General features: G+C 38.9%; 3 protein-coding genes across 4 annotated transcripts; 2 read left to right on the top strand and 1 right to left on the bottom strand.

Annotated features, from left to right (window-relative positions):
* Positions 1-438: 438 nt before the first annotated feature.
* On the top strand, positions 439-4,674 carry cnr1 (cannabinoid receptor 1). 2 transcript variants are annotated; one of them, XM_059357132.1, is made up of 2 exons: positions 439-735; positions 1,603-4,674. In XM_059357132.1, the coding sequence occupies exon 2, from the start codon at positions 1,648-1,650 to the stop codon at positions 3,055-3,057; it is 1,410 nt and encodes a 469-aa protein (XP_059213115.1). In that variant the 5' UTR covers positions 439-735; positions 1,603-1,647; the 3' UTR covers positions 3,058-4,674. The 2 variants fall into 2 exon arrangements, with proteins under 2 accessions (XP_059213115.1, XP_059213113.1); XM_059357130.1 differs by having other exon boundaries at positions 440-740.
* A 2,303-nt stretch (positions 4,675-6,977) lies between these two features.
* akirin2 (akirin 2) lies at positions 6,978-12,257 on the top strand. Its single transcript, XM_059356359.1, has 5 exons — positions 6,978-7,529; positions 8,961-9,095; positions 10,427-10,576; positions 10,661-10,732; positions 11,618-12,257. The coding sequence occupies exons 1-5, from the start codon at positions 7,358-7,360 to the stop codon at positions 11,626-11,628; spliced, it is 540 nt and encodes a 179-aa protein (XP_059212342.1). The 5' UTR covers positions 6,978-7,357; the 3' UTR covers positions 11,629-12,257.
* A 2,286-nt stretch (positions 12,258-14,543) lies between these two features.
* On the bottom strand, positions 14,544-21,902 carry LOC131991063 (sialate O-acetylesterase-like). Its single transcript, XM_059356358.1, has 11 exons — positions 21,746-21,902; positions 21,374-21,535; positions 18,344-18,498; positions 18,058-18,196; positions 17,734-17,902; positions 17,376-17,459; positions 17,159-17,241; positions 16,935-17,068; positions 16,551-16,705; positions 15,855-16,038; positions 14,544-15,330 (listed from the first exon to the last, which is right to left on the bottom strand). Exons 1-11 carry the CDS (start codon positions 21,798-21,800, stop codon positions 15,070-15,072), a joined length of 1,581 nt encoding a protein of 526 aa, XP_059212341.1. The 5' UTR covers positions 21,801-21,902; the 3' UTR covers positions 14,544-15,069.
* Positions 21,903-22,704: the final 802 nt, after the last annotated feature.

Below are 22,704 nucleotides of genomic sequence, written 5' to 3' on the forward strand. Positions count from 1 at the left end.
TTTTGGTTAATTATTCACACAATAAACAGACATGCAGTGACTAGCAATGAAGTGTGCAACCTCTAACTGCCTTTGAATGTGTAAAAAGGGAAGAAAACCATGTACAAAAAGTTAATGTGGAGGTTTTATAGGAGCAATGCAGCGTTTTTGTTCCTGCAGAAATTGTGTTAACAATCACCTCGTGAATTAGGGAGATAAAGCGGATATTCAAAGCTGCTCTTAATCTAGCTTTATTGCTGCTTTGTGCTGTGTTGATGCCGGTTCTTTGTCCGAGCACATCGTCTGCTAGTAGGAGCTCTGGGAATTCAAATCAGATCCTTTTTATAAGCCTCCACCACCACCACTGTCGTCTGCCTTGCTCGTATGCACCGCACTTGACAGCTCCATGGGTTGGGCAGATAAAGCTATATGGAAACACGTGACGTGGGCTTGTAGGAGCGACGCTTCATAAGTGTGAAGACAGAGAGAAAGAGGCTGGAGAGACGCTGGAGCAACCTGTATCCACAACGCAGGAGCGCGCTCCAGGAGACTTTCTGCAGAAACCTCACAAAACTTATGCTACGTGTAGAATTTTAAAAAAGGGCAACTAATAATTATGATGATAACGGTGGTTTTATTCTAACACACATGCACGCTGGTTGTTTCTGCTTTTTATGTAAGATCTGTGGATGATGCGCTTCTGACTTGGATTAACGCGCGGTGGTAAAGGGCGATTCTGCGCACTTGGAAAATTATGTAAGGTAAAGAAGCACTTTTCTTATTTTCAATGTATAATTGTGGCTTTTATTGTTGTTTTCTTCTTTATATTAGCACTTTAAATGTTTTTTGTTGCTTGTCCAAGTATGAAAGTGTGTTTTCTTCTTTTTTTATTTTGCGGATTCCTGGATGCATTTTTGCTTTTTGCGCCAAATTGTTGTTAAATCGATACGCCTGCAAATATTATTAGACTCTCTAAAGAATCTAATGTTGAAATAACTTCCCAAATTCTGCAAAAAATCTGTATTATGTAATGCTATTATTCCGTGTTTTATTTTTTATTTTTTTACTCTTACAGTAAAATAGACCAAATCTGCGCATGCATGTGCTGTATATAGTTTTGCATTACATTATGAGCTATATCTGTTTTGCAACAGTGTTCCAGTGTGTGCAGGTACGGAGGATCTGCGTTGTTTGTCTGGTTGTGCATTCACAAAGAAAATAGGCGTTTTTTTCTTTACCTCAGCTTCATGTTTTCTTTTTCTTTTTAAAGTAGGTTTTCTGACAAGAAAACACCTAGTGATTCTTAATTGTATGTAATGATAACTACAGGGTGGATAATACAATATTTATAAGTAGGCTACACCAGCTCTGAGACCAGGTGTGGTTTGTGAACAATCCAATTCTATAAAATATTGTTTTTTTTATAAAGAAAAATGTGTAAAATTGTTCAAAACTATCACATATTCAAAATATTTGCAATAAGAAATATTGCATAATGTGATTTTATCTTATTTAAAAGTGCAGCTTGCTGAAATATATTAAAGATGCTGCAAATTTAATATGTATGGGGTTCTGTTTTTAGGTTTTCCAAACATGTCTGAAATTTTTGTCATCAATTTGTAGGTTGTCCAGGTGTCTTAGACTGCAGTATTACCCTCAGACACAGCCATGAAATCTGTGCTGGATGGTGTGGCGGACACCACCTTCCGGACTATTACATCTGGTTTACAGTATCTGGGCTCCAATGACGCCAACTACGACGACCCCCTCAATGATGTAGACTTCAAGGCGGGTTTCTCTGTGCAGAAACCCTTATCTGCTTTCCGCAGCAACTCCTTCCCGGACAAAGTACCTGCGGACGAGGAGCTCATCCTCAAGGGCATCCCCTTTTTTCCCACCAATGCCACAGACTTGTTTGGCAACAGGAGCACGTTCAGAGATGAGACTAATACCATACAGTGTGGGGAAAACTTTATGGACATGGAGTGTTTCATGATCCTGACCCCCAGCCAGCAGCTGGCTGTGGCTGTGTTGTCTCTGACTCTGGGTACCTTCACCGTGCTGGAGAACCTGGTGGTGCTCTGCATCATCTTCCAGTCCCGCACCCTCCGCTGCCGGCCGTCCTATCACTTCATCGGCAGTCTGGCCGTGGCTGACCTGTTAGGGAGTGTCATATTCGTCTACAGCTTTCTGGACTTCCATGTCTTCCACAGGAAGGACAGCCCAAATGTTTTTCTCTTCAAGCTGGGTGGAGTCACGGCGTCGTTCACCGCATCCGTGGGGAGTCTTTTCCTCACTGCTATTGACCGCTACATCTCCATACACCGGCCTCTCGCCTACAGGCGCATCGTGACACGGACCAAGGCGGTCATTGCCTTTTGCATGATGTGGACCATCTCCATCGTCATCGCAGTGTTACCTCTGCTGGGCTGGAACTGTAAACGTCTCAATTCTGTTTGCTCAGACATATTCCCTCTGATTGATGAGAACTACCTGTTGTTCTGGATCGGTGTGACCAGCGTGCTGGTTCTTTTCATTATCTACGCCTACATTTACATCCTGTGGAAGGCTCACCATCACGCCGTGCGCATGCTAAGCCGCACCTCCCAGAAGAGCCTCGTTGTTTACTCAGCAGATGGGACTAAAGTGCAGACCACACGCCCGGAGCAGGCACGCATGGACATCCGCCTGGCCAAGACCCTGGTGCTCATCCTGGCGGTGCTGGTCATCTGCTGGGGCCCAGTGCTCGCCATCATGGTCTACGACCTCTTCTGGAGGATGGACGATGACATCAAGACGGTGTTTGCTTTCTGCTGCATGCTCTGCCTGCTCAACTCCACCGTCAACCCAATCATCTACGCCTTGAGGAGCAAGGACCTACGGCACGCCTTCCTCAGCTCCTGCCATGCCTGCAGGGGCAGTGCCCAGCAGCTGGACAATAGCCTGGAGTCAGACTGCCAGGCCAGAAATGCCAACATTTCTGCCAACAGGGCTGCAGAGAGCTGCGTGAAGACCACTGTGAAAATAGCCAAAGTAACAATGTCTGTGTCAACTGAAACTTCTGCAGAGGCTGTCTAATTGGCCGTCACTGGGGGAAACTGTGTAAATGTCATCCTCCCCAAACAATGCCATTCAACACAATAAAGCAGAAGCTAAAATATCCCAGAGAAAAAAAAAAATCCTCTCTCGAGAGTTACATCCTCACATAGATGCTTCAGTGGTCGCATTATTTTAGGTTGGGTTGTGAGTACATGGTGTGCCAAAGTGCCAAACGGTTCATAGGAAGGACTCACAACTTGAAAGGATTGTCAAAGACTATCATAAGTCTGCTGTTTACCATAGACTTCATGATATCCAGTTAGTGAAGGCATATTATATTTTTGTACTGTGAATTCAGGTTTTAAAAAAACAACAATATATCTTCATTTATGGGGATAAGGGGCTACTGACATTTTTAATTCGAGATGTGTTACTGTGTCATTTAGACTTTAAAATGTGTCTTGCGCCATAAATATAACAAATCTTTGCGTCTTGACTTTCTACAAGCTTCATGTATATGTTGCATAAAGACATTTCTATGAGGGAATGGTACAAAAAAAAGATTGTTTATTTCCAAAATTGCCATTAAACGTCACTTTTTTTTTTTTTACTTCTTCTGACAACACTCAGTGAGTGGCAAAAATGTGTGAAGACATTTTGAGAAATGCCAGGTGATTCATGCTCAAGATAGGAAAAAACTACTCTAATGAAGATGGAGATAAATAGATTCACAGCTTTTGTCAAATCTGAAATGGCATTTTCCGTGGCAGAGTGACAATTGTCCCTTTTGTCCATTTCTTTACCCGCTCGCTGTTAGACCTTTAGAGTAACGTGTCTTTGTTCAAATGTAAACCTAACAACTGTACAGTGTTTTCTTGCAAAATAAAGTGTTCAGATCATTCAGCTATACAGCCAACAAAACAACAAAGGAGCTTGAACACATCAAAACTGAATCTGGACGCAGTGTGCTGGTCACTACTGTAACAAAACAAAGTGGTTTCTGACTATAGCTGCTTTCATCAAATGTATGATTTTACTGGATTCAGCCTTATGTATGTGTGTGATACGTTGTGACTTGGTGATATATTTCCAACCCCAAGCCTTTTGGTCATTGCAGTGACTTGTTTTAGTGCTACTGTTGCAGCGGGGCATCATTTTGGAAAAATAAAAGCAACCCATGCACAGGCCTAGTGAAGTACTTTTGGCGTAACTCTAAATAAAAAAAAATATGTCTGCTGTTAATTTTACTTATCTAAACAAAGAAAACAAGGGGTCTTTTCCTTAGCTGGTAACTTGGATGGAAGTCTGTATGTATGCATTGTGTGGAGACTCCACAAATCGACCTTACAAAAGAAATCTGAGAAGGTGTGATTTTTCTGATAGGTGATGATGTAGTACTTTTAATCTAGAAATCTCACAGCACAATTGTTCTGTAGACATTTATCTTGGTGTAAAGTTATCCAGACTGCTGTTTATCAGTATGCTTTGCTGCCTCTTGTATTATTCAGTATTGAAGATCAAAATGTCAACTGTCAAGTGGCTTCTGTACAGTGGTGGCATAATGAGGACTTAAAAAAAAAAAAAAAACACAATCAGTCAAGTGTTTTTAGTATTGCTGTTTTCAAAACTTTTGAATAAAGTTGCAGCTGGTTGTCATTTTGCTTGCAGTTATTTGTTTTTTGATGATGGGAAACAGGATTTCGCAGCAAGAGGAGCAGCCTCTGGGAGAGGAAGCCAAGCCCAAACCATCAGTGGTGTTTTAGCGCCCCCTTGTGGAAGATCTTACATTGTCCTTCTGAGGAAAGAGGACATATCCCCACATTGATTTGTGCTTTCTTCGTATTACTGTGGTTACTTCTCTTAACCCCAAAAGTGACAAATTGCAAGAGCTACCGCCTTGTTCTCTGACACAAACATCTGCTCTGTTCTCTTCATCTCTCGGCTTAGAGGGACAGGAAGATTACAACATCTGTTCACGCAGATGTCTACAGGATTTTGCTCATTTATCTTACAAATACTCCAATCTGGGAAAAGCCATAAGGCGTGTTTACTCTACCATGTGTGAAAGTCTACACTTAGACCATTTTCTGATGTTTTGCATATTAAATGAATAACCAGTGGTGGAAAGTAACTAAGTACATTTACTCAAATACTGTACCTAAGTGCAATTTTGAGGTATTTTATATCAATTTTCTGCTTCTTGAATACCTACATTTGACAAATATTGTACTTTTTACTACCTTACATTTACTTCTTACCTTTACAAGTTACTTTGCCGACTCAGGTTATTAATTTAAAACATAATCAACATGTTAAATAATGATTTAATATTATCAGACTAAGTTAAAATTGATCCCAGGGTGTACATTCACAAGCTACCCAGCAGATAACATATATAAAGTAACTGAGATTAGCTCCACTTTTACCAGCTGCAGCATTTAAGTGTTGTACACATTGTGCATCAGTATATAATCCAATAATATTAAATTTCTCTGAAATGAGCCATTCTATATTAAGATTACTTTTATTGTTGGGACTTTAAGTATGATACTTTGACTGTTGCTTGTAGCAGAATATTTTGACACTGGTATTGCTTCTTCTCTGCTAAGATTTGATTGCTTTTTCCACCTCTGCAAATAAATGAGGTTGAGGCAGATTAATCAGGAATAAAAAAACATCTTTTGTTGAAGCACTAGTTGGGACCAAGATGCAGAATTTTTTTTCAGCCTGCAGCACTTACACTTCAAACTATAACACATTTGAGGCACAATAGCTGACTAGTTGCTCTGTGTGCTGACCCAAAAGTGCAAAAAAAAGTTTGGGTGCTTTAGGAAAAAGGGAAGAAGGAACAACAGATAGGAAAGCTATTCAGGTACTCGAAAAAGTAACAAATGAGGAAGGAAGTAATAATATAAAAGGGGCTACATAATTAAGAAAGTCAACATGTTTCAACCACAAGGTGTTCATCACTGCTTTCCTGTTTGTTAACACCATTGACTACACTTAAGAATTCCCATTGTTTATATTGACACTGCGGAATAATGACACAAAAAGATAATATCTGTATTATTATGGAAATAAAATCTTTAGCTTTCTTGGCTGGAGAACAAGAGTTGAACTACCAGTCGCTCTCACATCCTCCTTTTTTTGGACTACAGTTCATAATATGTTTGTGTACAGGGTGGTTGAGGAAGTGGTAATGATGAAAGGGGAATGCCTCAAACTCTGGGTGTGTGTTCAAGGGGAGGAGAGTTGTTTTACATCAAAACTTACAAGCCAGACTGGGAGTTTTGCAGCAAAAGTAATCCTTTAATACTAAAATTAAATAATTTCAATACCATTAGGCTATATTTAATCACCCCTCTGCAGAACTATTTATCTTTAGTATAATGTAATGCATTCCCTTTCTAAAATCTGAACATAATCCACAGGCAATTAGTTGGCTAATACTTTTATCAACCTACCTACAGTTTAATGTTTTAATTTAAATTGATTTCATTCACGGGCTGAATTAATATTATTTTCATTAAACCAGATGTAAGCTCTTCGATCAATACAATATGTTGACATAAAGTATTTAATAATTTGGGCCTACTTATAGCTTTCCACTGACAAATAACAACACATATCTAATTGGATTGAGTTTCCAATTCACTTTCATGCATTTTGACCTTAATAATATTTAATGTTTTAATAGATTTATGTATTTTAAAAAAATATAAGTATTCTTTCTAAAGTACTCTCTCTATACAAATACGTTTTAAACTCTTTAAAAACTCTTATATGGAGACTTTTTAAGCAAACTAAAACTTCGCCGTGGTTTTGGGGGGTTTTGTCACCAAACAAAACAAATTTGAAAAAAACAATCCTTTCGAGGCCTTCGGGAAATGTAGTTTAAAAGTTAATAAAACAGTGGACCTGATAGGGGTAAAAACTACAAGTTCCAGTTTAAGGCCGTTTCTTTGCGCATGCTCAATGCGCAGCATATCTATCGGAATAACAGGTAAACTCGTCTGAGCCGTTGAGGGTTGTTCTTGGAGCTAGTGCAGTAAAATCTGCAATCATCCGATTTTATAGCGACTTTTCCCGATTGTGTTTTATCCAGAATCTTTCGAGATATATTCGATAACGCAGTTTAGTTGAGATTTATCAGCAGAAGGCAACGAGAGCCGAAAAAAAGTGCGGATTTGTCTGCTTCCCGGAATCGCTGCTACCGTTTGACTTAGCTAACGTTAGCTAGCACTAGCAGCACCGAGCCGGGCCCAGGTCGGCCACTTTCCCAGATCAAGAGGGAATTTTAGCATTTCTGTTTTAGTTTTTATAGACGTATTTCGGCGTGATGGCTTGTGGGGCTACACTGAAAAGGACTCTGGATTTTGATCCACTAATGAGCCAGGCTTCACCTAAAAGAAGAAGGTGCGCCCCGATCATGTCTCCGGTCTCTTCGCCACAGAAATATTTGCGTATGGAGCCCTCGCCGTTTGGGGAAGTGTCCTCCAGACTCACCACAGGTATGAATCTATATATCGTCACACGGTTACAATAATCGCCTTAGTCATTTTTGTCCATTTTTTGTCGCCCAAATCATCTCCTCATGACGCCGGCCACATATGGTGAAGTCGCCTACATCCTCAGTTGACCAGATCATGTGGTTTGACCCCTTTAAACCTCTGAAGTCCAGGAGATTTTGGTTCAAATTTGCCAACTTCCTATGCATTATGTCTCTGTTTAGCATCTTTCAGTCTGTCCTTACATCACATGCATGGCTCCTTTTTCTCGACACAAAGTTGGCTATCAGTCAGATTTTTCATTTTTGTTTAATTAACAAAGTATAAAGCTAACACTTTATTTTGAAGGTGTCTACATAAGAGTGACATGAGCTTGTGATATACATGACATGGGATGTGTCATGAACCTTAATGACACTTTGAAGTAACATTAATGCTCATGATACTTGTCATGTCATGTTTCTGACAGGCTTGTGTGACTCTTATGTAGACACCTTCAAAAAAAGTGTTAGCATATCTAGCTTAAGTCACAAAGGCATGTTCAAAAATTGCCCAAGTCATTGATTTCTCTTAAGTTACATAATTTACACAGTGTTATTACTATGCCAATAGCCATCCTTTGTTACATCCTTTTTGAGCGAAATGATCAATAAATGTCATATGTTATACTTTTGGTGAAGTTTTTTGTGTTTCCTGCAAAACTTGAAAAAATGAGTTAGGCGATTATTTTAACAGGGTGACGATATACGTTTTATATTTATATGTAAACACAAGTTCAGTTTGTTAAACCATGTCCAATTGTAAACTGGACAACGTTAGCATTAGCGTACGCCATTAGCATTTCCCCTGTGTACCGGTGTCCTGTGGTGTGGTTACAACAAAACTCCTCACATATTTTGTCAAGTTTAATTAGTGTTGTTGTAAATGCCGCCAGTCGGTCAACACATAATGTAGGCTATGTTATAAGAATATTTATTACCTAATTGTAAATTCGGCATACACTTTGAACAAGTTTTTATGAATCAATCTTTGTTTTTGAAAGTGTTACTTTACATGGTTTTGAGGAAGTTAAAGTGTAACAGAAAGCTGGTGTGTGCTGCTACTGCCTGTTTATAGATGTATGTATACAATGTGTGATAACTCTGAATCGCAGAGTAGGGAGAGTGGTATGTATTGTGCTGGTTAATGTGTTGTAGGTCTAATGATGGCCTGTGGTTGCTGTTTGTCTCCATGCACAGGGAAAACGAATGCAAATTAAATATTAGCTAACTGTGGTTCAGTTACTTTTATGTGTGAGCTGCAAAAATAAACACTATAAAACGTCTATTATGTACCTGGATACATGTACCAATCCAATTTGTAAATTATAGAACTGCTTTGCATCACCTCTGTGTAAATATGTCACTTTTAAAACGTTGTTCTTTTCTATTTCAGAGCAAATTCTTCACAACATCAAACAGGAGTACAAGCGGCTGCAGAAGAGACGACACCTGGATAGTGCTTTCCAGCAGGCAGACAGTGGCTGTCCTCTGGACCTGCAGAGTGCTCACAGTGGATCTGCTCTACCAGGTAACTAGTTACCATGTTAATGAGAATATTAACTAGTTTTCACTAGTCTATAAACTTAATATAACTATTATTAACCAGTTGTTCACCAGTTAACCTATTATTATACGTCATTTTGTTATTGGGATGTGGTTGAATTAGTTCCTCGTTATGATGGCATGGATACTATTAGCTGACCAGAGCTCATGGTCTCTTGTTTGACACACCAGTGACTGGCATATCCATCCCCTTTGGCTTCAACAAGTCAGGGTGTTTTTTTTAACCTTTAGTGTTGCTAAGAACCGTAGGAAATCCTGTTTCTTCAGCCCACTCCCAAGGTAAATCTTAAAACATTATTTCACATCCTTGTTTCCCTCCCTTGTGTCTCTTAAGGGCGTATGAGCTCCACCCTTGTAAGATAAGAGGGGCAGATGTGTTGAGTTAAGAAATCAGACAAACCAGACATCCTCACACAACTGTATCACATGTTACTGGGCTTAAGCAAAATAAATACTACACAGACATGCTACAAATACGTTGAGGCAGTCACAAATGTTTATTGAAATTATTTCTTCTTTTTTTATTCATGGGATTCCAGGTATTATATTTTTATTATTTAAATTGTAAATTTTTGTACAATATAAAACAAATTGTTGGTAATAATAAATGAGAACTGTGCTCACATTTGTGACGTGATGTTTGTGCTGCCTTTGCTGTGGAGTATTTATACATGTGTAGTGGGTAACAACACTTCTGCAAAGGCTGCACACGTGTCCACACATATCTCTCTACTGGAGACCTCTCTCCTTGACTCTTATGAATCTGCATTTAACGATTCAGGATGTCCTTTCAGGATGGCTAGTCTTAATCAATTTCCAGGTGAAGTGATTGAGGAGAGAGGAGGGATTTTGGGACGAAGCCCCAGATGGGAATAGTGGAAATCCCCCTTGTCCTTTCACTTTCTTTTACTATGGAGTTTGATTTTAATGAATCCCAGTCTGTGAAAAAGTGAAATGCTCTGAGGAGGATTGTACATCAGATATTGCAGCTAGATGAGGAACCTAAAGACCTTGCAATGCTGTGGCAGTGTGTGATGTATTTTGTATTAACCCATTGAAGCCTGGGAAGCGGATAAGTCGTTTTGTAGTATTTGTATAAGCTCTCAAATACTTTTAGAATTTCATTTCTATCTGCTACAGAGGCTGAAAAATCTATTATCTAGTAGAAGCGTTGACACTTCTGTTGAATTTCCAGAAAAACTTCAGGTATTAGGGGCTTATTTTAAAATCACCCAGAGGTTTTACAGGCATTTCAGGCCTCAATGGGTTAACTGTGCAATATTATCTCACCAACAGGTACGTCCTCGGGTGCTTCATCTCCCACCAGGAAAGAGCAGCCTTTATTCTCCCTCAGACAGGTTGGGATGATTTGTGAAAGAGTGTTGAAAGAGCGAGAGGACAAAATCCGCGAGGAGTACGACGAGATACTGACGACAAAGCTTGCAGGTATGATTTTTTATTTTTTATTTTATGGCAAATTGTAGTGAGTAATCCAAACTGTGTGCCAATCAGTGTTTACTCTTCCAACAGAGCAATATGATGCGTTTGTGAAGTTCACGCATGATCAACTGATGCGACGGTTCGGAGAGCAGCCTGCCAGCTGTGAGTATAATATATTTATTATCTTTGTATTACAGTTGTAGCTAATTTATAATTTGAACAAAAAAATTGTGATCAAAATTAAATAGACAATGCAGACAATTAAAAAAAAAAAAAAAAATTAAAATGGTTTTGCATATTGATTCCTGAAAGCAGAGTTTGGTCCTGCTGCTCTTTCGATTGACGGCAGCTGGAACACATGAGTCACTGCACATGTACAGTGTTTACATTTTGCAGCAAACTGTAGCTTTCTGTCAATGTTCCGTTTAAACATTACAAATAATGGTGGTACAGCAAAGTGTTACGTTGCAGGGAAGGAGACTTGACTGTTTTAATGAAACATTATTTTCTGCAACGAGCTGATATGTTACAATATTTTTCACTGTCATAATGCATATGTATGTATGCATGCTGTTTTTTGTGATTTATACTGTGTGCCGATCTCTGACTGACAGAGGGATAAACTATACTCCTGTAAAAGTCAAGAACTCTGATATGATACAGGGCTGAACACTAACGTTTAAAAGTGGCTGTCAAAGCTGAACATATGGTTGCCATTTTTAGTCACCTTATATTTTGAGTAATTGGATACTATGCAGTTATACGTCAACTTGGTGATAGAAATGTGACATAAAACACAACCCAACAATTTTATTAGTGTTTGAACAAATTCTTTGTAGTTTGTTTTATCTCATCTTTAACACTTGGTTTCGTCAGGTTCTGACTGTGACAGTACTAATCACAAATGCAGCTAATTCTAAATGTATTCATTTTAGGATGCACATTTTGCTGTCCTTTTAAGTTAAAAAGGTGTTTCTACTGACTGTCCTTGTTCTTGTCCAATCCTGTGATCTGAATAGTGATAATATTCTTGTTTGTCCTCCACAGATGTTTCCTGAGTGTCAGCGTCTGATATTTAGGAATACAATTTGCTGCACGCTACTCCAGGGACTCGTGGGTCTAGTTGAACTTTTCTCCTAGCTGTGCCATATCGCCTCCATGTGGACTCAGTTTGTGGCATCCACGTTTGCTGTGTCTACCAGAGTTGGGAGGGCTTCCTGCTGCCAACTTGTTCAAGGACTCTCTGTGACTCTGCCAGTGGCCTCTTAACTGCCGTGTCGATATTTATTTGGCTTTGTTCTGATGCCTTCGTAAAAGGCTGACTGCCACCAAACACTTGGCCTTTTTTGATTTTTTTCTCTTTTGTTTTTGTCAGAATTAGTTATTTCACAGAGAGGATGTTAGTTGTGCAGCTCCTCTATATGTACATTTTGAAAAAGGGATTGAACATTGACGAGTGGACGAACCAAGACGCCACCAGGAACCGGCATCTTGGCTTTTTTTTCAGCATTGATTTAAACTGTACTGGCAGTTTACTGCTATTACATTTGTATACACTGTATTTTTTACTTTTTTGCTTGAATTTTGTTCATTGTACCAAAATTTCATAATTTCATTTTTTTTGCTGTAGGTATAAAGGGGCTTTGATCCAAGAAAAGCGAACAAATAAAGTCTTTACACAAATGTTTGGGTTTGTCATGGTTTTTCTATTTGAGGCTCCAAAGTTGATGTCGTTTTTTGCTTTTTTTAAGAGATCAAAAGTTATGCTGATATGCTGCCACTACAATGCTGTGAAGGTGAGTGGAATTTATTGTGTTTCTGTTTTGACTGTTCCAACAGCAGTCTCCATACAAACTGTTACTGTTGATAATAATCACTGGAACTATTTCTTTAGAGAATTGTAAAACTTGTTTTTGTTTTATTTTGTTCAAGGTTATATTTTTCTGACTTTTTAATGGAGCAGGGAAGTAATCGCTTCATGACCTGAAGCGTGTCAGTGCTTGGAAAATATAAAATATTCAAAGTAAGCATTATGTGTAACAGTTCAACGGGGTATTTTAAACTTTAAATTATTTTCTCAAAACAGTCAGAGCCTCCTGAATAAAAAGATTAACTGTCAGCACCACGGTTTTGTTTTTTTGTTTTCTTTTAATCTAAATTCTGTTATAGTAGGTGGGCTTTAACACTTGGAATAATACATTTTAAATGCATTTTGCTCATGATTTGAAAATAATTTACTTTGAGATATTTTATTTATTTTTGTTGACAAAGGGCATAAACGGTAAAATGTTTTGTTTCAGTCATGGGCCTGCGTCCTATTTTGTGTTTTTGTTTTTTTAGTTCCAGGTTATATTTTTCTGCAAGGCCTCTAACTTTTTAATGGGGCAGTCAAGTAATAATAGCCTGAAGTGTGTCACTGCTTGGGGAATAATAACTAGGACTGCAAGAAGTACTGAACGGGCCCTCGCAGTACACGCGTGTCGGGGCATGCTGCCGTCGGGGTGTGCGCGTTACAGGGTCCAGTCTATACCACCCCTATGAATTTCATTGCCTTAAGTGTTATAGTGTGACCACGGTACCAAATATGAAATTAGACTGCCACCTAGGGGCCGATTAATAAAACCTTAAAGGGTTATCCTCAGGAGGGCATTGACAATAATTGTACCAAGTTTTGTATAATAATGCACAAACTATCTCTTTAATCCTCATACAGTGTCTGAAGGAGGACTCTTAACTGATATGTATAAGTTAGAAGAGGCAGGTAGCAATGGTGGAAAGTAACTATGTACATTTACTCAAGTACTGGACTTAAAGTACAATTTTGAGGTACCTTTATGTACATTTTATGTAACTTTATACTTGTACTGGACTTGTACGATACATTTAAAATTATTACCCATTTTTATAAATTAAACCACTTAAAAGTTTATTAGGTAGTTAAAATGAGCGAAGTGGAGTCATTTCACAGTGTGGTATTAGTACTTTTACTGAAGTAAAGGATCTGAATACTTCTTCCACCACTGTCCTTTTACTTAACTTTTTTTGTACTTTAAGTGTTAAGTCGTACATTAACACAATTCTCCTGAACTTGGTGTTTTTCCACCTTTTCCTTTTTGGTTCAATAACTCAGAAAACAGAGTCTCGAACAGCATTACCTGGGGATAGTTGATGCTTATATACTGGAAAGTTTGTACATAACATACCAATAGCAACATGAACACAACAGCTCTATATTATATCTGCTGAATTTTAGAAATTTAGTCCCAGTTGAGTCCAACTTTTTTTTTTACTAATTGATAATTGTACAAAAAATGTAAAAAAAAAAAAAAAGTTATGTTTTCCCATGGCCAGGTTTTGGTTCGTGACACACTTTTGCATTGGGATTTAACTATTGTTGCCCTTTTTTCAACTTGAAACAATTTCATTACATGTCCAACTGTTGCAGTAATGCCGTAAAAGCATTGGCTCTGAATGTAACAGGCCCACACAAAATTAGTTGCTCATTTGTCATTTATTCGTGAAAATTGTGCAAAGTTCATAAAGACACATTTGTTTTGTTCAAACTCGGTCGTCATGTCTTTCTACAACAAGTCCAGCAATCATTGGCAGTAGTTATAACAGCATACATTGTAAACAGAAATATAAAAAATCATATACACCCATTCGCCACAAAGATATCAACACTCCAATAGGCACTTTCCAATGTAAAACACTTCATGGCAGTTTTAGCCTAGTGGCATTATACTGCATTCTGATGAGCTAAGATACAAACATTTTGGATGCTGCATGAAAATGGTCTACTCTGGTAAAATGGACGTAAAATAAATGCAAAGAAAATCTTTCAGTATGCAAATGACGTTGATTGTAGACAAATTTTTGCTCAGCAATTTGTGGGATCTGGCACTGTATGGAAGAATTATCCTATCTTTATTCAAGAGCGTAGATTTTCAGTTTGAGAGCATAATTTGTCTTTCTCATGCTCAGATTTGTTCTCCTCATGCTCACATTTTGCGCTCGCGCTTGAGAGCGCAGAGTTGAGATCTGAGCGCGTAGACTTTAGATTTGAGTGCGCACAGGACATATTTGAGTGCGAGCAAAATGTTTGTGTCCAAGAAGAAGAAATGTGAGCACAAGCATGTGATTTTTAAGTGCACGCACACATTTTCAAAGAAAGCAGCAGAAATCGAGTGCGAGCGCAAAATGTGAGCATGAGGAGAACAAATCTGAGCACGAGAAAGACAAATTATGCTCTCAAACTGAAAATCTACGCTCTTGAATAAAGATAGGATAATTCTTCCATAGCACTGCCCCACTCTGAGATGATTTACATGAGTAAAAAAAATTGATTGTCAAGAGTTAAACCATCAAAACTAACTGATAATCACGTGTAAGAAAAATCCCTTCATCGAAAATGCCCTTTAAGTGCCTTAATTTCTACCAAAAACAAGCTCGCTTTGACCAAAAGGAAAAAAAGGCACATTTTTAATCACTTTTTCTTCTTACAATCTTGAGTTGCCTTTTGGCTGAGGGTGGCTGACAATAAATGGAGGCGCAGGTAAAAGATAACCATCAGCGCTGTAGATTGGACAGGCTTTAAAGTCGCAGGGCCAGTCGCTCCATGCATATCTGAGGGCAACTACTTCATCAGTAGGTGGACACAGGCTGGTAGATACCGTGACAGTGGTCGCGTCCCACTGCATGATGGGAGCTGGAATCCAGGAGGAGCTCCCACATGGAGCCTGATTCTCTGTGCAGCAGATCTTAAATTGAAATAAAGAGAGAAAATCGCTGATTGGAGCTTATTTATTGAGCAAGGTTTTTATGTTTAAGACATGATTAGAGTAAACCTGGCCTATATCTGATGGTTATTTAACTCTCTGAACCCCAAGAAGTTTGAGGTGTATTTTTTCCACATGACTGTTGGTCTCAGCTGAGTTGTTAATGGCTTCCCAGCTGCAACGGGGAGTGCAAAATGTAATGTTTCACAAACGTTTTATTTTAAATAAGACATGAAGAATAAAGTGATTTCAATCAAATATCTCTATTTAAGCTTAGATTTGGTCACATTCCCTGATAGAATTCATCGCACATGATTCATTCTAGAACCACAGAAAATTCAAAATTCTGGCGATAATTCCACTTTTTAACAGTTCTGGCGTAATTTGGTTATTTTTAAAAAGATAAAACATGTCTTTTAACCTGTCGGAAGGTCATTGGTTTCAGATGGTTAATAGCTTTTTTTGTTTGTTAGCTTGGTTGCCAAAGCGTGTGGTGCCAGCCTTACCTCAAAGATGTCCTTAGACGAAGTAACGGACACTTTCTGGTCGTAGGTGATGTTGATATCTTTTTGAGTGGCCATGACTTCGGTGGGGAAAGGTCCCTGGTAGGATACGTCCTCATTATAAGCCACTGCCCTTGCTCCCAACGACAGTCTGTAGGCTACATCCTGCTTGTCTCGGGGATGGATCCTGAAACAATAAAAACAAAGACTCATCACTTGAACAAACATCATGGATGAACCAGTTGGTAAGACCAGGAGGTTTAAAGTCAATAGAGTATGCATCACTTTGAAATATAAAAGCAGGTCACATCTTAATTTGCAAACTTTTAATGAAGAAAGAAACAGTGAAAAGCTGATTCCCTGTTGGTCTTTCAGTCTTCGGTCCATTAGGAAAGTCTGTTGATGTGTGAATAATGCTGTGTCTTGGCAGCACATCAGGGGCAAGTCCATGAAAAGTTTTGTAGATGTTTTTATTATGATCTTAAATTCTATCCAAAGACAAACTGGAAGCTGGAGCAGAGACATTTGCACAGCTGAGCTCTTTGGTTCAATTTAAACACTTTCAGCAACATTTTGTGCTTCAAAATAAACTATTGACGGAGTTGCACATTGGTTCTATTTGTTAATTACACTATTAATAAATACCTGTATAATGTGCAGTACAGATTTGCTAAGAGTACATATAATCACCACACTTACGGGCCATAGGGTGAGTTTTTATCTGGTAAATCCAAAGCCACGGCCATGAAGGTCTTCGGCATCCGGGCATTGGGAACATAGCCAACGTCGGCCGTCTGGTGCCAGCGTATCTCTGGAAAGGAGTCATTTTTGGATCCTTTCTTGTAGGTGGACAGCTGCAAGTACGAAGAAATTCTGCATATGATCTATGATACATTCCCAGCGTTTCAGAGGAGAATACTGCTAATTTTTTTCACAATTTAAAAACCACATTGTTTTTTTTTTTTTACATTTGGCCATTTCTTTTCTGATTCATATTTGGCTGGGTGTTTGATAACACATTTTCTGTGGTTGGAAAACACCACATGTGTACTTTTGCTTTAGCTGACTAAAATACTAACATACCTGAACAAACCCAAAGGGGAAGTCGGGAGCTGTCTCCCCGCCTGAGCCCTGGTGAAACGCCATCCTCCAGTCACCAATCATAGCAGGGAAGGAACAGTTGTATTTGTCTTGTTGATAGATAGTATTTGCCTCCCCTGGAAGTGACACACATGTATACTATAGATGCATGATATGCATACATGTGGCTACACTGAACATTATGTTACCAGCGCAGGTAGTCTTACCTTGGTACCAGATGGCTCCTTTCATGGTCATGTTGAGCAGCGGATGGATCATTGAATTCCACAGGACTGAATTCTTTGTCGGACTGGGAGATTATATTGTGCAAAAAGTAGCAACAGTACAGTTAGTGCAAGCTAACCTTTCTTGGTTATGACACAAAACTACTAAGAGTACAAGAAAAACGTTATTTTACTTTTATGTGTGTCAGTTTCCACATACATTGGAGGTGGAGCCTCAGTTTGACGCTCGTACCACTCTTCCCCTTGTCCACATCCAATAAATCCACAGAGACCAGCCGGTAAACTTGAATGAAACCACAAATCACATTACCTACCAAATTACCATTACCAAACACTCGCGAGAGTGACACATTAAAGGTACAGTCTTCACAAAACAAAAATATATCTATCCACATATATTGTAAACATCAAAACATGTACATATTGTAAACATTATTATTTCTTATGAACTTCAATTATTCTGTTAACAACAAAAAACTGCATTTAGGCTCCTACATACATTTTGTGACAGGCTAGCCGTATTGTTTTTATTTATTCATTTATTTTTATATCTTTACCTGCTGTTAGCTTCCTCTAGTATTCCACACTTCTGCAGTGCTCTTGAAGATGACCAGACTTCAACACGTGTGCCTGGCCAACAGGACTCCACCAGTCCTATGGGGTACTGCAGCTTGTCAAACAAGTTACGTCCAAATAGCCAGCAGACCGCAGAGAACTGTGCCAGAGCTGGAAACACACCTGCCTGTTAATCAGTCCATCCCCAGAATGCAAGTAGGTGGTGGTACACACATAAACAAATAGCAACATGCTTGAAGCTGTAACCATAACAAAACACTAGCTTGGATTAAGGAACACATTTAATCTATTCATGCAAGACTTACTTGCTGGCGGCACAGACCAGGGAAGTTCTACTTGAATCAAATCAATCAGCTCAGTTTCACTGGTTTTCATGGACGCCATAAAAGTCCTCACATGAGGATACTTCTCTGCAATTTTCAGCTCCTCTATTGCATTGAAAATCTATTGGGAGAAAGAATGAATGCAAGAGTTCATTACACAGTAAAATATGAGTCTGGTATCCAAATCAACCCCACAAACAGGTTTCTACTACACATTTATGTTTGTGCGATGAGCTCATGAGATAGACAGACAGGTGAATCAGCCTACCTTATCCATTTCAAACGACATGTTGCTCTGCCCTCCACACAGCCAAACATCTCCAAACAGCACATCTGTCAGGACGGCTGAATCATTCTCAGCGACTGCTATCACAGTGTATGGACCGCCAGGTCCAACAGGGTCAAGGGTGATTTTCCAGATACCTGTGAACAAAGTCAATGATGCATAAACTGTAAAAATACTGTTGGGAAGTCCCTCCTGCTGTCTCGGAGGCCAACTTCAGCAGTCTGACATTGCTTTCCACTCAGCATCACATACAGTTATTTTAAACCACCCTAAAACACATTGACCCACATTCATGCACTCCATTATTAGTTTTGTGTTAAACTGAGTTCATTAAATTATGTTTAAGTATGTCCCTTGTGTATGTCAACTCCCTCATTTTCACATTCTCTCACAGTTTCTCCTCAGTTTCTCACAGCGACTGAATTAATAAGTGGTAGTTGTTCCCTTTATGTAAGGGTCTAACAGTGTGATCACACCAGAAGCGAGCTAAATGTTTGTCTTGCGTTACATTTGCCTGGGGGTCACATTTGTGTTCAGTCAAGTAACTTGCACAAGAGTGTAAACAAGCTGACAATCATTTGGTCATCAACCCAGTCTGGAATAACCATTACTACTGCTTTCATCCCAAACAGTCAATTTTCAATTCATAACATCATTGAGAGGCTCAAAACAAACATTTGTAATTTAATTGCAATAAACAATCACAAGTGCCGACAAAAAACATATCACAACGCTGATATTTTAGTCTGAATTCATGCTTTGTCTGGTCTGTCTGCAAGATAGAGAAGCAAAACTATTTTTAAAATGCTTGTTTTCTGGATGAAGTTCATGATCGATCAGAGGTGTGTTCCAGAGAGCTGGGTTTGTGAATACCCTGAGTATTTTAACCCTGATATGAGGGAATAAAGAAGGCGATCATGATAAAAGAATGCAAGTGGTGACATTGACACATGCAACCAGGAAAATTGACAAATGTTACTTCTGGAAAAACAGATGAAAAAACTTTTGAAACTTCCCCTTTTTCCAACTGTCCTAACCACCGTGGTTACACAATACAAAGCTCTGAATCAAAAATGCACTTTTAAATGAATCTGTCCGTCCGGATCACTCAGTTTGACGTCTTCAGTAGCCTGCGGATGTCCACATAAACTTCCCACCAGTGGCGGATTTAGCAATTTGGGGGCCCAAGGCGAATTTAGCTAGGGGGCCCTTCAAATCCTTACTTTTAACAAAAAGAGTTTTATGTTATTTAATTCTGTTGACTTTTTTTGCTGTATATATATATTTACAGCATATATACACACACACACTGTAAAAAATGTTTGTAGAAATTACAGTAAAACACTGTAAAATTGCATCTGAAATAGGTCGTAAACATTGTACATCACCCTAGTAGATACATTTAGTTACTGTAAATCAAAGAATAGTATAAAACTTTAAATTCTACAGCCATAAACTGTAGAAAAGAAAGTAAAGTTGTAAAGTTAATGGAGAAATACCATGATGAACGTGGTTAAAATCCTGCTGCTAGGTGAGCACCATGGTGACACTCACCTGTCGCTGTTTACGCACTGTTGGAATGTAACTAACAGTGGTGGAATAAGTATTCAGATCTCTTACTTAAGTAAAAGTACTGATACAACACTGTGAAATTACTCCACTACAAGTAAAAGTCCAGTATTCAAAACTTACTGAGGTAAAAGTAAAAAAGTATCAACATCAAAATGTACTTAAAGTATCAAAAGTAAAAGTACTCATCATGCAGAATGGCTCCACTCAGATTGTTTTTTACATTTTACATATATTATTTGATTATTATTATTATTGATAGATTTATGTAAGCAGCGTTTCACTGTTGTCAAGATAGGGATCATTTCAACTATACATATGTATACATATAGGCTATATACACTGTAAAAACAAAAATCTGTTTAAATTACGGTAAAATACCAGCTGTGGTCGCCAGAACTTCACCGTAAAAATACAGTGAGCGTATGTAAATGTAAATATCAGCAAAAACTGTAATTTTATACTGAATAATCCCATTACTTTTAGGATAATTGTGTCATCATGGTATTTCTCCATTAACTTTACAACTTTACTTTCTTTTCTACAGTTTATGGCTGTAGAATTTTAAGTTTTATACTATTCTTTGATTTACAGTAACTAAATGTATCTACTAGGGTGATGTACAATGTTTACAACCTATTTCAGATGCAATTTTACAGTGTTTTACTGTAATTTCTACAAACATTTTTTACAGTTAGTTACTAGTTTGCAGTTTACGTTGACAGTCACTGAAAACGTTGGGCCACAACGCCGGATCATCTCCGATGATGACAACACTTTCGTGGTGGTCAACAGAATCAGGACTGCTACTCACCACCTCCTCATTGTTGACATCTCTTCTGTCAGAGCTCGAGCATGACGCGGTTACTATGGTTACCTCCTCCCCTTCTGAATTAGCCGCTGCCTCCTGCTGCTCCTCGACAACCGGCGGTGTTGTCGAAACATTAAAAAATGTTGTCAACTTCGGGAGTGTGTCATTTTTTGATTTCGCCTCCTCCCGCTTCCTTCTTTTGGTGGCACCACTCGGGTAGTTTCGCTTCATTTTCCAACTGTTGATATCAATTTCACCGCTCACGTAACGTCTTCCAAACTTCCCTCCACTTCCGTCACATAACTTTGGAACTCTCGCGATCATGGCCTGGATGGAATAGTCCATTATAACACGAAATGGGGGGGGGGGGGTGTCGACGGATACTTTATTTCTTTGTATTTTAGTTTGTTGTCTTTGTTTCCGATTTAAACATACAAATTTACATTTACATTTAAAAACGCAATGGCTGGGGATCACTGAGGGCCCCGATTCCCAGCTGAATGGAGAGTGGGCAGCTGGTCTGGGGGCCCCTGCAGTTCGGGGAAGTTGGTGGGGCCCCAGGCAGTTGCCTACCTCGCCTCTATTGTAAAACCGCGTCTGCTTCCCACCTGCAAACAACTGGGTGCACTCACCTTTTGTAACAGTGACCGGTGAGGTTTTCTGATCCACTTGTCCTTTCAAGTAAAGGGTCACCTGTGCACCCTCAGGGCCGTAGCCCCACAGCACAGCTCTCTCTGGAGCCTTCTGCAGCACCATGTGGTCTCCATAGTAAGAGGCAAAGCGCAGCTTCGCATCTGGACACACAGTTTAATGTATGAAAAATATGACATTATTTTTGTTGTTTGCATATGTATAGGCTTCAGAAAACATAAAAACAAACAGTTTTAATTTAAGGAATTAGCTGGGGAAGTTTTATGGCGATATCGTATTAACATATTTCCCTCTACTCTCCCCATGTAAACAATGCCTATGGATGACAAACAGTTTTTGTAGACGGTACTCACCACTGGCGCAAATAGAAGCTAAAAGTATAAAAGCAAGACTCTGTATTACAGCCATGACAAAAATACAGCAAACGTTAACAAAAAGCTTAACGCCTCTGTCAGAAAAAGTCAAGTGACACACAGAGTGAAACCGGTCGAGCTATAAACAGGCTTGGAATTTCGTCATTTTAGGGGCAAGGCCATTTGGCCTTCCCGTTCACATTTTTTTAAGGGCACAAAGGCCACATGACAGGGCACAAAGGCCGTTTGGTTAAATTACGCTGGTTTTACCTTTCAGATTAATACCTTAACATTCTCATTCACCAAGAAACATTAATTATGTATTAAAACATTTGTTTTAATTCATAAACATTTAAAAACTTATCATATTGTAAAACATTGCATTAAGAGAGACTGTGAGTGAGGGAGAGAGAAATAGAATGTGTGTGTGTGACAGAGAGAGAGAGAGAGAGAGAGAGGGGGGCGGAAACAGTGTTAGAGCCTGGCCATAGAAGTGAGAAGGTTCAGACAAATACTGGTAGAGAAAGACAACAGCCACCACTGTGACCTAAACACAGAAGTATCAGAGATACACTTTCTCCTGACACAGTGCAGTGCACAGTATATTTAATATATTAGAAAGGACCTTTTTTTGGACAATGACAAATTAACCTGTTTTGAAAAGATGGCAAATGCATATATTTTGAAAAGATGGCAAAATGAATCTCCTGCCTGAGTTCATCTAAGAGTAAAGAAAGAGAAATGCCTCCTTCCTGCCATAAAAAAGGAACCTGCTGAGGTGAAATTGACATCAGCTAAATGTCGAGCCCTTGGCCCTGAGGTAGGGAAGACGTTAGCGATATCCCAACTAGCTAGCTATCACTAGTTTTCATGATGCAAAAATGTAACGTTAACGAGTCCACTTTAAATAGGCTAATACAATGGTAATTACCTATCAATAGTACTTTCTATAAAAACGT

Source organism: Centropristis striata, chromosome 18 (genome assembly GCF_030273125.1).
Source record: "Centropristis striata isolate RG_2023a ecotype Rhode Island chromosome 18, C.striata_1.0, whole genome shotgun sequence".
Taxonomy (NCBI): domain Eukaryota; kingdom Metazoa; phylum Chordata; class Actinopteri; order Perciformes; family Serranidae; genus Centropristis; species Centropristis striata.